This window comes from Abramis brama (assembly GCF_963993115.1).
Source record: "Abramis brama genome assembly, chromosome: 2".
NCBI classification, from domain to species: Eukaryota; Metazoa; Chordata; class Actinopteri; order Cypriniformes; family Leuciscidae; genus Abramis; species Abramis brama.
The window spans coordinates 59,276,638-59,290,811 of record NC_139964.1 but is presented as its reverse complement, the minus strand read 5'-3'; the positions used below and the strand labels follow the sequence as shown (position 1 = coordinate 59,290,811).

At 36.2% G+C, this 14,174-nt stretch overlaps 1 protein-coding gene across 16 annotated transcripts in view; it reads right to left on the bottom strand.

The window, feature by feature from the left end:
* The window catches only part of dmd (dystrophin), a 110,010-nt gene that overhangs the window by 25,858 nt on the left and 69,978 nt on the right, over positions 1-14,174 (bottom strand). For all 16 annotated transcript variants that reach the window (XR_014603730.1, XM_084095117.1, XM_084095105.1 and 13 more), the window contains 6 exons: positions 10,045-10,106; positions 8,917-8,991; positions 7,893-8,094; positions 6,437-6,522; positions 1,706-1,863; positions 1,295-1,461 (listed from right to left, as the gene is read on the bottom strand). Coding sequence is in view for 15 of the 16 variants with exons in the window: in XM_084095117.1 (XP_083951243.1) it covers positions 1,295-1,461; positions 1,706-1,863; positions 6,437-6,522; positions 7,893-8,094; positions 8,917-8,991; positions 10,045-10,106 (750 nt within the window). In the remaining variant the exon portion in view is untranslated. The remainder of the gene's footprint in view (positions 1-1,294; positions 1,462-1,705; positions 1,864-6,436; positions 6,523-7,892; positions 8,095-8,916; positions 8,992-10,044; positions 10,107-14,174) is intronic.

Sequence of the window (14,174 nt, the reverse complement as noted above, 5' to 3'; positions counted from 1 at the left end):
ACAAAACTTTGAAGCTATTTATAACTTTTTTTTTCATTTTGACAATTAATTCTAAATTTACAATAAACTGCCAAGTGTCAGCTTTCAAATGAGATCATACTTGTGCTTTTAGTGCAAAGGGTTCATGAACTGTATCTGTTTTAGTTTGGGTATGCCATTTCTGGGCATTTTTCAAAAGTGGGGTTGCTGGCTAATATGTTAACGGTTTTTTTTTTTTTTAAACACTAAAAAAAAATTAATAGAAGTGTAAGACATGGGTTTTGAATGACATTAATGAGATTTTGAATGACAGGTTGAGTTAATTAAAGTTTTATTATTTTGGCATGACATCAAAACTGACCCTATTTACTTTTTCATAAATGCCACTTATCTTGTGTACAATTCATCAGCGCAAGTTTTTCTGGAGAATTTTTTTTTTCTTTCTTAATCTCTCCTACAACTTTTCTCTTCTGCTTACGAAACTAGAGGCACAGAGAGGAAAGAATAATATTATAGTCATAGACTAAAATCCCTGATTGCAAAGGATAAAACAAACAAAAGTCCTGTTCCACAATATTTCTCACAGAAAATCAATAGGACATGACAAGTGAAAATGTCTTTAAAACATTTGTGTCAGTTTCTGTCAATATCTTTTTTTTGGAATTTAAACTTTATATTTAAGTGCTACAAAAATGAATCATGCAAACTTATAAATCAGTGGTTTTGCTAGATTTTGCATTGGAACCAAGTGGGGACCCAAGTGGTGACTCAACACAGCAAATTGTACAAAATGTCCTTAAAATCATTCCCCGAAATGTATTAATGACTAAACTCTTTACATTATATAATATGAATAGGAAAACTGAACATTTTGTTAATAAACAACATCAGAAGTGTGATTTTTCAGCCTAACACATGGCAAAACTTAGTATAAGTATTAGACAGATTATCAAGCAACAGAATATAAAAGAAGACAGAGTCAGACCTGAGCCAAAAAAAATCTCTTTTGAAAGTAGTACACCAACAAATAAGAGCAGGAAGAAAGTAAACAGGGTCAACTTTGATATCGTGAAGTCAAATATAAAAAAACACTAAAAGTAGGACTGTGTTCTCCCACCAATAAAACCTCTAACAGAAGAGAATAAACACTGCAGCTTTTTGAGCCTCAAAACACAGACAAAGGTCTTCTTTATCAACGTCTGCCTTGAAGTTTGGTGCAATGCTTAAAAATTCACAAAAAAAGTGCTGAGACTTTTAAAGCACATGAGGCAAAATCAGTCATTCTGAATAATAGCACTAAAGAAAAGGTCCATACCTGAAGCCAATAATAGGACATTCCTTACAAATGTTGCATTTAGCCTGGTGCTTTGCTGTCTCAGCGGCCGCCACACGGTGAAGGACAGGAAGCCAAACCATCGACTGAGGTTCTAAACGCATCCAGTCCAAGAAGACTGAAGCTTCTAGCTCTGGTTTGTTATTGGCCTTCATATCAGAGCAAAAGAAAATAAAACTGATGAAAACACTGAATAGACTGAGGAAATGTACAGAGTTGTAGAGGCTTTTGAAAGAACATTTGTGAAAAATTTGAATTTTCTTATTGAACAGGACATAATTAGGGTCACCTGTACCACTTTTTTGAAAATAAAAGAAAAATGCCACAAAATTGCATATTCTACATGGTTGCTTTAAGGTACTCTGTTCATGAATGTAGACGATGGTTACTTACAAACTGAAAGCAGCTGCGCACACTGGGCTCGATATTGCTCCCTCCGAAAGATGCCACCTCACCCAGCTGTCTGGGGATCTGAATGGCGTCGTGCAGAAGGAGGCCGAGGCGCCGCTGGTCACAGAAGCCTGTGGCACTGGCCACCTCTCTGAATAAAACTAGAGTGCAAGAGGAAATAATGAGCAAAATCGGTAACAGAGACAGAGTCAAAACCATCATATTTTGAATAACAGAAAAAAAAAAAAAATACTGAAACATCCAAATTAATTTTTTCTTAGCAAAAAATATTACCAACCCCTAAGTTTAGAATGGTCTGCTGTGCGGTTTCTAGGTGAGTAAACATTGATTTCTGAGCAGGTTATGCGAAATACCCGGCTAAGTATATGGATAAATAAGCAGATAACCTCATCTTTTAGTTCCAAAAATGGAAATAACTTTCAGGGTAAATAGCCATAGCAACGTAAGGGGCTTTCACTTTTGCTCTGGATAGTTCTAGGAACTTAATTCTAGGAACTATCCACCAGGGTGGTTCCCCGAGAACTAATGGTTCCCTTGGAAGGTTAAGAGGCCCATCTATCACTGTTTTCCATGTTCGTAGAGTTAAGTTTGTGGAGTAAATATAAAGGCTCAGGGCTCCAGACTAACTTTTTTTATTAGGAGCGCTGTAGCCCCTGACTTAAAATTTTAGGAGCGCAAGCAGAAAATTTAGGGGCACACCTTCACATTTTTCCCCTAAATAACTATTACAGACAAATGCTTTGATAATAAATAGGCTTAGCGTACAGAAATTATGGTGCAGTTTTATTTTAAAATCACAGGGCTCCAGACTAACATCTGAGGGCAGCGGCACTAAGTTCTACAAAAAGTGTTTGGTAGCACTGTGGGATAACAAAGCACTGAGCTTAATTTGAGGTGTATAGATAAAGTTCAATTTAATTATTATCCTTCATAATGTCTTAATATTAATTCAAAAGCAAAATGAGTTTTCCTATTCCTTGAAACTTTCAGTTTTATAAATAGAGACAATCTTTAAAGAATGAACAAAAATGTTTTGGTCAACACATTAAAAATAACATTTAAATATGATATAGTTTTGAAGTGCTGGAAAAAGATGTGTAGGCTACTTTTATAACCACAGTATACCATAGTTATAGATATGCCTGGTTCAGATTACACAATTTTGTTCTGTTACGATAGTCACTGTGTCAGATTACACGATTTTGACTCCTAAAAATCTTGTCATGTCCTGGACAAGAAACATTGTCAGACTACACGTTGCTTTACGACCAGTCATCGCGAGCCGTCTCACACACACATTCACTTGCACATGTACACACGCACTCACTCACATACACGCACTCACAGTCTCACACACACACACTCAACACGCTCTCACTCACTCACTCACTCACTCACTCTCGCTTGCGCGCACACAGTCACTCACTCACTCACGTACACACTAGTGTTGCACGGTGTATCGATACTTCAAAAGTATCGCGAATCCGCGATACTCGGAAATGAAAAACGTCACGATACCTAAATTTATCAGTATCGATACTAAAAAAACAAACAAAAAAAAAAAAACGCCTCCCTATGGACGTCTGTGTTTTTTTCCTGACGCACGCAGCAAAGAACCTGCCGCTGTCAGTGTCATGTGACAAAACACTACAGCGAGATGGCTGCATGTGCGAGCACAAGTGGCCCACGACTCGTAGAAAAAGATGACGCGAGGAGTGACATATGGAAGTACGTTGCCTAACTTGCTCTGTTGCACGGTGCACTGATACTTCAAAAGTAAATCGGAAATTAAAAACGTCACGATTCCTTAATTTATTAGTATCGATACTTCTAAGAATGACCGCGTTCAAGATTTGTAAGGCCGGTGACACACTGGCTGCGTGTCGTGTCCGTTTTTATTTCGGCTCCCATGTTAACTGCCTGCGTGACACACGCGTCTGGGCGCAGCTCGAGACGCGCGGAAAACGTGTGCATGCTAGAAATAGAACCGACGCCTATTTTTCACGCGACACGCAAGCGTGTTGGAAGCGTTTCCAGGCAAAATATGTCATTTGTCATGTCATGTCATTTTGACACGAATACATATTAATAAATGACATTTTGATGTTTGAAAGTTTTGACATAAATATAAATGTAATTTAAAAAAAATATGATCGATTTTCAAATATTGCACCTCTCAATACAGAACGAATTATTCTGTAGCCTATTTTGCCGTCAACACTGCCGACGTTGTCTTTGCTGCTATTTATGTTTAACATGAAGTATAGGCCTTCCACAACTCTCTCTCCCACGTCAAATATATCACCAATGAGGCTTATCATATGTTACCAATATTAAACATTGTTTAATATAATCGCTGTTCATATTTTTATTCAAAGTTCAGAATCAAGATAAAGCTCTTATGTTTCTTATGATAAATGAGATAATGCTGCTAAATTTATCATTTTTTTTACCTTGAACGTCATTGCTCTAATGTATTTTTTTATATTTTGATATTTCATATTTTGTTCAAATGTTTAATATATCTGCTGTTCATATGTTCATTTATTAGTGTGTTATATGATTAGAATGTTGTCCCGGTTTTAAAATAAAGCACAGCAATGATATTTGAGAGTGTTTCTCCCTTTTCAGGAAAAGTATCGAAAAAGTATCGAAATCGCAATACTTGACTTGGTATCGGTATCGAAACAATAATTTTGGTATCGTGACAACACTAGTACACACTCTCACTCTCTCACTCGCGCACACACTCTCTCGCTCACTCGCGCGCGCGCACACACACTCACTCTTGACGGAACCGTCATGGAGGACCGCTAAGAAATTAAACATGCTAGTCTTTTTGTCGTGATGTCATAAAGCATTGCAGACGCGACGTCGGTTGTCGCCCACTATGACACACTATACGAGATGAAATTTACTGGTCACACATGTGCGACTGAATTTAAAATTCAGTCGCACACTCTCAAATTTTGGTCGCAGTCTGGAGCCCTGAGGCTATAATCTGTGTGTTTACACAGCTTTTTTTAAAATGGCGGGTGCTGGTGTTTTGCGTGCGTTCGGCCAATCAGCGCACACTTACATCACGGATAGTTCCTATAGTGCTGGTTTAGACCCTACTCTGAAGTAGGAGGTAATTTAGTTCCTCCAAAAGGAGTTCCTAGAACTAAAACTGTTCCTAGTTCCTGCTGTGCGAACCAAATCCAGGTACATCCACCAATATTTCTAGGAACTATAGGGGCTTTCGCACCACCAGCACCACCACCACCACTAACCACCAGGGTGGTTCCACAAGAACTAATGGTTCCCCTAGGAACGTTTTCCTGGTTGCATTCACATCACCAGTAGGAACTCTGAAGTGACGTAAGCCACGCTTGTTGTTGTGACTTATTTTGACGGTGCGGCGGACCTTTTTTTTGACGGCACTGAGAACGCCGGAGCCTGAGCTCACACTGCTCGCATTATTCGTGTTTATTAGTTTACGATCTGTCTAACATTCCTGTCTAATACGTTATTATATAGAACTGTTATACATAGAAAGTAGACGGTAATGAAAAGGTATTAGCGTATGCCGTGTGGTTGATGTCCAGTGTGGCTAGCTGAGCAGAAATAATCATGTTTCGCTTGGTCTCCTCAAAGTTGCGTTGGATTTTCTCCTCAGCGTAAAGGTTAGGCCCATCTATCACTGTTTTCCATGTTCGAATAGTTTCTGGAGTAACTATATAGGCTATAATCTGTGTGTGTACAGCCTTTTAAAAAAAATTACGGGAGCTACTAGTGTTTCACATGCGTTCGGCCAATCAGTGTACACTAACGTCACGGATAGTTCCTACAGTGCTGGTTTAGACCCTACTCTGAAGTAGGAGCTAAATTAGTTCCACCAAAAGGAGTTCCTAGAACTAAAATCGTTCCTAGTTCCTGCTGTGCGAACACTCCAAAATCCGGGTACTTCCGACAATATTTCTAGGAACTATGAAAAGGTTCCTCTGGTGCAAAAGCCCCTTTACTCTTTGAACATAACCTGCTCTATAGATTGCACAACTGCCCAGTAGGTGGCGATATGCGATAAGAATGTAAATCGCCATTAAGCAAAAGAAGAAAGAAAAAAAAATCCACTTGTCTGAGAAAGTGGTAACGGCAGTACGAATTGACGGCGATATATATGAACTTTTAAGGTAATCAGCTAACCAAGCTAGTTCTTTTTATTGTAGCAGTTTTATTCAATTTAAATACCAAAATGTTAGTGAGAAGAAGAAGAAAAATAAAACAAACTTTTTGACATCGGTCATGCTCCTCTTTGGTCGTTCCTTTGAACGTATCTTTAGTACAACAGCTCTATATTTAACAAAGCACGTACAAAAGACCTGAACCAGAAGAGATGCAACCTGTTTTATAGAATACGGAAGTTTGTTGTGCATGTTCATGGTGTGATGGTAAGTTAACCTTGATTTCTGGAAAACCCCCAGCTGTTGCACTATACTGTGTGCTAGATTTACTCTAAAAGAGCAAACTCCAAAGCTTTACAACAGCGTTTACAGCAGTGCTATTAACAACTAAACAATGACAACATACTACAAGACACTGCCAACACCTGAGAGAGCTGTAAACTGCTAGAGTAGTACATTTTCTGTAAACCGAACAAATATCTTGGTTCTAATTACGACATGGAGACAAAATAGAAGAGAGGAAACGCATAAGACAAGCAGAAAAACTTACATCTGTACTTATCTTCAAGGTGAGCTTTGCACAAACAGATTATTCCTGTTTTGAAGGATAGGGTACGAATCTTGCCAGCTCGTCCTCTGCGGGGAAAAAATAAAATAACAAGGTGACAAATGACTAAAGCAAGCCCGACAATCTCTCTTTTTAAAATCTTTTTTGCAGATAACAGTCAAGATCAGGAACAAAATAACTCTAGATGTTTCTGTACCATACACTGGTAAAATATACTGGTTTTGCTTTTAAAAACAAAGAATTTCTTCTAAATTTGTCTTTAATGTTTAACCTTTAAAATCAAATTTAAGCCTTGTTAAGACCTTTTTAAAGTCTTGGACAAATAAAAATCCCAGTTTTACTTAAAACTACTTAAATACTTAGGCTGGGGTGCACATTTAACTTTAATGTTGACATGATTTAATACTGTTTATATCAGCAAAATATGTTTGAAACTATGTAAACTATATGTAAAACATGTTTTATTTATTAAATATGTACTGAAAGATAGGCCGAAATATATCTAGACTCTTATTTTGAAATGTCTATGCTTTACAACTTCCAGTTGCTCAATCAAAAAGATTAGGAAGATAAAATATGCATGCTTACACAACTATCTACAGCATATTACAATTTAAACACAATAAAGTTAACATTAGGGGTGTAATAAAGTATCAATAAAGCAATCAAGAAAAGTATTTATATTGCAATACAAAAATGCAACAATATGTATTATGTATTGTTCACCCAAAATTAAAGTTAAGACAGATTTAATTTAGCCACAAATATGGTAAACCCAGAAGGCCACATATTTGTACTTCCATGTTTACGAATTATTATAAATAATAAATGTAAAAAATACATTATTTAATAAAATACAATATTTAAAATGTTTTAAATATATGTAGTCAGGGACAAAGTTTTATTAATCTTATGTTATAAAAAAAGTGTTATAAAAATATTTATATTAGGGCGTACCACAATTCCCTTTTTTTCGTCCTCAAATTTAAAATTAGAATACTTTTTAAGTACCGAATGGAACCCTCACGACTGGATTTCTTCATCCCATCTTCTGAGAAAAACATTGCTTTGCAAGACAATCTAGGTAAAAAAAACAGGCGTAGAATGAAAAGACCTCCAACGTTTTTCTCTCAGTTTACTTTGGGGGAAAGACAGGGGTCTTCTGTGGAATCTACCACCTCCATGTACAAACACTGCATGATTTATGGCTCAGTGTGATCCTACTGAGAAACATGCAGAGTACCAATTGAGTCCAACTCCTTGATTCTCTCTGACTCATGTGTTCTAATATTTAAAGGATTAGTTCATCCCACATTTGAAACTCTTTCATCATTTACTTGCACTCATGTTGTTTCAACCACATATGACCTGCTTTCAATAATGGAACTATTCCATAACATCTTAAACACGCAAAGCAACAACAAAAAGTGAAACGTACGTATCATAAACGTTGAGCAGCCAGTTGAGACACATGTCCACGCAGAGAGGCACGTTGACCAGGCTGCTGTGCTGCTGCTCCAGACGGTCGTAGATGCTGGTCAGACAGTTGATCACCTGCATGATGTCCATGAATTGCTCATTCTGTTTCAGATTGTGCTGCTCAAAGGCCTCACAGGCTGCAGACATGCCCAGAAGATCCACTGTGCACAGAAAAACGCAAAATTTTATAAAGTGCTCTGATAACAAACATTTTAAAAACAAGTTTTTATGACGGAATAATTCAATCATAAATAATCTGCTCTCTAGAGTTCAATTTTCTAGCTAACTAGCGAGTTTATGGACATCGAATGGCTTTCCTGAGGTAAACATGACGTGGCAGTGTTTCCAAGATGTTTTATTGACATCCTTCCAATCTTTAAACAAATGAGTGATTACATGAGACAATAATTTCAAAAAGTTGTACTGTATCTTTCAACATACCTTCTGATGTTCATTCATATTTATTTATTTTAGGGATGTACCAATATGAAGATTTAGGCCGATGCCGATATTTGAAAGCCGATAAATCTAAATCCAAATTCTTATATAAAATTTTGATTACAAAATCAAGCCTGAACACAAAAAACCCCCAAAAGTCTCACCATTAAAATGAGAACTGAGTAAAACAGAGAAAGCAATATAAGTGGAGTTTCATTCATCTCAGCAGGGTCAGGGTTTGGAAGCAGTAACAGACCGTACTGTTTGCTTTAGGAAACCCTGTTGTGTAATCAAATGTGTGAGAAACTAGTCATTCTAAACATTTTTTTTTCTTTTCTTTATTATTTACAACTTACTATGAAATCTGACGGAGATAAAGCAAATTTTAACCCTTTCCTCTTCACAAAATGTTTCTCTTGAGACATGGTTTGAGCCTAAATAAAGACTTTTTTAGCTTATTGTCATGTAGTATGAATGTTCAGAAAAAACCTGAAAACATATTAACAGGGTTGTGTGACTGTAAAGAGTAAGTTGTGTGAACTCACAACAGAGAGCTTTCTGCATTCGTCTGAGCTTCATTGCCGTCCTGTATGCAGAGAATCGTACGTTGTTGAGATCCGCTGTTTAGCACGAGAAAATGGGACATGTTCATTTTAGCAAACTGTTCATGCAACATTTCATTACTGTCACAGTAAAACCTCTCATCTCTGCATCTGACAATTTTTCATTTTGATCTTATTTGTTGGGATCTGAAAAACAGGCAGCAAAGACATCAAGCTAGTATTATCCAATTAGTCTTTTCCATTTTTAATCCATTGATCAAAAATGTTTCAACAAACAATCTGAAATTTGACTTAAGGGCAATTACACTACAACACAGATGAATGAAAATCTGAGAGATGTAACAACTTCATATAGCAAGGTTGTGCTATATGGCTAAAAAAAAAAATGTTACAGCTTTTCGACAGTTTATCTACACATATTTATATAACAATATAATTATGTATACATTTTATGTATTACATGAATCATTACTTTACAGACACTATTGCCAGGTTTAAATGTACATTAAAACCGTTACAAAGTTTGGCTACATTAATTAAATAAATAAAAATACAATAAGAAGTAGAACTGTGAAATTTTGTTAGAATTTAAAATACTTGCTTTGTATTTTAATATATTTTAAAATGTAATTTATTCCTGTGATCAAAACTGAATTTTCAGCATCATTACTCCAGTCTTCAGTGTCACATGATCCTTCAGAAATCATTAAATATGCTGATTTGCTGCTCAAGAAATTTCTTATTATCAATGTTGAAAAACAGTTTTTTCAGTATTTTTTGATGAACAGAGCATTTATTTGAAACAAAAACTTTTTTAAAAAGCATTTAAAGTCACTTTTTATCAATTTAATGAATCCTTGCTGAATAATTACTGCATTCCTTAAAAAAAAAACAAAAAAAAAAACTTTACTATGGTGTGCTGTAGTGTATATATTCATTTGTTATCACAAAGACATTTTAATACACAGTAAATTGCCACATGAAGACCTCCATTAACATTTTTAGCACCATCTTTGGAAAGTCACCAGCAAGATCATCATGAACATGCTATTAATATTCAATACATCATCCAGTTCTACTTCATGCACATCAGACTTGAATCCGGCCTACCTAATGACTGGTACAGTTCTGCCATCTTTGGGTGGTCCCAACATGTTGTTTGGGTCTGGTGACTGAAAGAAAAGAGAATGTGAATTACAATCAACAGTACCTCTTCTCTGAAAAACATGCTTTATAAAGGCACTTTTCCACTGCATGGTACGGCTCACTTTTGAGGGGTTTGGTACCTGGTACTTTTTTAAGTACAACCTCCAAGCAAACCGTACCAATACTAAAATGTGACGTGTAAACACTGCAGATCACTGATTGGTCAGAGAGAATCGTCACTACCAGCGACATTTGATTTGTGACACGAGACACCAAACCCGCTAGATTTAAATAGTCAGCAACAGCCACCGCAGTATCATTTGTTCACATGACTTTTTTAAATGACCGTCGCACGCAACTTGAAAAAAGAAATTGCTGTATCGTGGTCAGTGGATGAGATGGAGGCGCAACTATAGCGATCAGTCTATAATCCCACCCACTTTGAAGCGGTACTAAACTGCAGTGGAAAAAGCAAACCGAGCCGAGTCGTACCACGCAGTGGAAAAGCATCATAATAAATACATACCAAAAGCCAACAAAAGGCACTACAACGTCCATAAATATGTTTATGACTCATATTTAGTGCTCGAGATAGTGTCATCCTCCATCTAAAGTTATATAGATTCTGACAGTGATAAAGTATGGTGGACAAGCCTCGAGTCTTTTTACATCCAACAATAAATCTTTGTAGTCCTCAAACTCAAGAATAGCTCAATTATGTTCTTCAAATAAAGGTCATTTTCAACAGATACTCGAGCACATTTAACACATCCGTTAAAGTAGAACTATCACGCCAATGACATACTACGGTAACAATATGTTAGACATGCTGTCTATGATAACACGACTCATTTAAAAGAACAGTTCAAAGGTGAACATTCAGTCATTTAATGATACTTATATTGTTTCAAACTTGTGTGAATATTTTGTGGAAGATAGATTTTACAAGGTTGTCCTGGCCTGGCTATTATTTTGAGTATGATGGAATTAAATAAATAAAAAATGGGGCTCTAAAAAGGCAACATAAACATAACCCCAATTCCAGAAAAGTTGGGACCTTGTAAAATGTAATAAAATCAAGAATCTGAGATTTGTTCACCCTCTTTAACCTTTATTTAATTGAGAAAAGTACAAAGAAAAGATTTCCAATGTTTTCACTGGCCAAATTAATTGTATTTTGTAAATATGCAACGCACTCCAAAAAAGTTGGGACAGAGGCAAAATAAAAGTGAAAAGATTATAGAGTATCCAAGTTAAATATCCGTTTTTACTTTTTACACTCTAACTTATCCCATTTAATAGTGTTCCTGCTGCATGTGGATTTGGCAGTGACTCATAACATTTTAAAACTCTAGCTGGTGGGGCTTAAAACACCAAAAGCTTGTTTCTGCCAAAAACCCATCTTGCAACTCTGATATTTTACATGAATAAATATTTAACAGTCCATTGTTTAGATCAGTGATTCCCAACCCGGGGGTCGCCTAACTCACTCTAGTTTTTAGTTTACAAGAAGGGATGAAAAATGTACCGGTTGGAGGATAAACCACAATAAAATTCCTGATGGTTAGTCTAACAGTTTAACATTTGAATCATCATTTGATTAACAGGATTTGAAAAACTCATGGCAGATACCGTCTAGCTTTAATCAAAGTTAGCAGCAGGCACAGCATGCAGCGTGAGTTTCATTTTGTGTGAAAACATGGAGGAAAAAAGCGAGGTTTTACAACCGAGTGCTGAGGGAAATGTTCCATAAGCGCCATCTACTGATTTACATTTTCATTCAGACTGGCTGCGGTATTTGTTTGTGTAAAATAAGACCAAATTTTGATGCGCTATAGTCAATTTTAACCAGTTGATGAAAATTAAGCTAATGTGCATTCAAAAAATCTAAACAATTTGGATAAGGCATCTAAAATTATTCTTGGAGCTGATAAAATACATATAATAATTGTGTCTAACCCTGTTTCTTTAAAATAGTTTAAAGGCTGAAATGTGAGGTTTATAATTTTATAAATCTTTTTGTCAATAACTTATTTGAACGTGGTTCATGTTTGTAGAAAACATTATGTTGCAAGTCACACAACCAACACTCTTGATCATTCAAAATCCAGCTGTTGTTGTTAATGTAATTATTTTAATGTTTCTGATATAAAATGTGAAAATAAAATGTGTTTCTGCTGGTGTGTTTTAAGGTCATGATTTTGAATGTTAGAAAAAAGGTTGGGAACCACTGGTTTAGATCCTACATGTGACCATGGGAGAAGTTTTGAGCATCTAAGTTGTTGTACTGGGTCCTCTTCATTTGAATCTTAAAAGAAGGGAGTCAATTTCAACATTCAGAACAGTGCCTGACTGTTTTGTTACAATGGCTCTAAATGAATCCATTAGTGGAAATGCAATTTACACTACTGAGATGCCTTGTTTTGAAGTGTTGCTATGGGCCAGGATGTTTGTGATTTTGGGCTTAAGCCAGCCAAGTGGCTCTGCAGAATTCTAATAAGGTGGAGAAACTTCAAAACTATAAATTATACCCAGCCCCTACAGTGTTAAAGCAGGAAAAAGCACCAACAAAAATTTGATGAAAGTGAACTTTCATGCATTTTTTTCTTCCAAAAGAGAAAAAAAATTCTGAAAAGGTCAGAGGGGTCAGAAATGAAAGAACTTTAAAAGGAGTTGTGGAAAACATCAGTGGCTCTGAAATGCAAACATTATGGGGTGGAACCATACTAACAAAAAATCACCATGGTAATACCAATGCCATTTACCATGGGACTGCCAGAGGATTTGTTTTGCTAGGGGTGTTAATCAGCTAACTTGGAACAGGTTTAAAATAACTGTTTTCTATATTAATATATTTTAAAATATAATCAAAAGCTGAATTTTCAGCATCATTACTCCAGTCTTCAGTGTCACGTGATCCTTCAGAAATCTTTCTAATATGCTGGTGCTAATATGCTTGGTCCTCAAGAAACATTTCTTATTATTAGCAATGTTGAAAACAATATATTATTGTGGAAACTGATTCTTTTATGATAAGTTTGAAAGAACAGCAATTAACAATGCAACAAATCTTTAAGGTAACTTTAGCTCAATTTAAAGCATCTCTGAATAAAAACACTAAAAAGCATTATTAATTCTGAATTAAACTAATAAAAAAAAGTGTACAGTGTAAAAAATTACATGATCAGTAAGTTATGACAACATATGTTTCTACATTGCTTTAACCCACCAAACTTACTTAATGTAATTTAAGTTGAAATGACTTAAACATAATTCTTGTATATATATATATATATATTTTTTTTTTTTTTTTTTTTTTTTTATTAAGAAGGTGTGGTCTTTGATATCAAAAAGTTTGAAAACCCGCACAGAATTTCTGGGCATCACAAGCACAAGCAGCTGAGCAGCTCACTATAGGCTTTGAGACACAGTCAGTATCTGGCAGCGCCCTCTAGGTTCAGGTAGTCTCAGTAAAGCATGCCAATGGCCTGATGGCAAATTTCCCACAGAGAACACCATACCTGCACATCTCAAGGCACTGCATGAGCGGAAGTACAGCAGTAATGTGGGTTTGGACAAGAAAAAGGAATGCCCACCTACATGCATGAACGCATCTAACAGCACAGTGTACCCACACAAACACGCTTCACGCAGACACCTCTAATTGTGGCTCTTGGTTATGGTTGAATGCAAACGCAGCCGTAAGTATGTGGTTAAAACCAAAACAGTTATCTTCTGTGTCGTATAGTAATGTTAACTTATGGAAAGCGCACGAATATGGAGGATCCTTAAGGCCAAGCCTTGTTATCAATATAAGGATTTCGATCAAATACACCTCCAAAAACAAATGACAATATGAACGCCACGTTAGGTTTATCAGTCGGCATGCTGCAAGAAGGGCACAGTAGATGCATCAGGAACTATCGATGTGTTTGGCATTAGAAAAATAAACAAATCAAGCGCTGAACTGGCATGTCGCTAAAAGACGTGGACATTCCCGGCTGCACTGGCCCCTTGTAAAAACCGAACAAGCACCTGCTAGGCTGTAAGGAAAACCAGCAAGGAAAAGAAGCAGCGACTATACGGCAGATGGA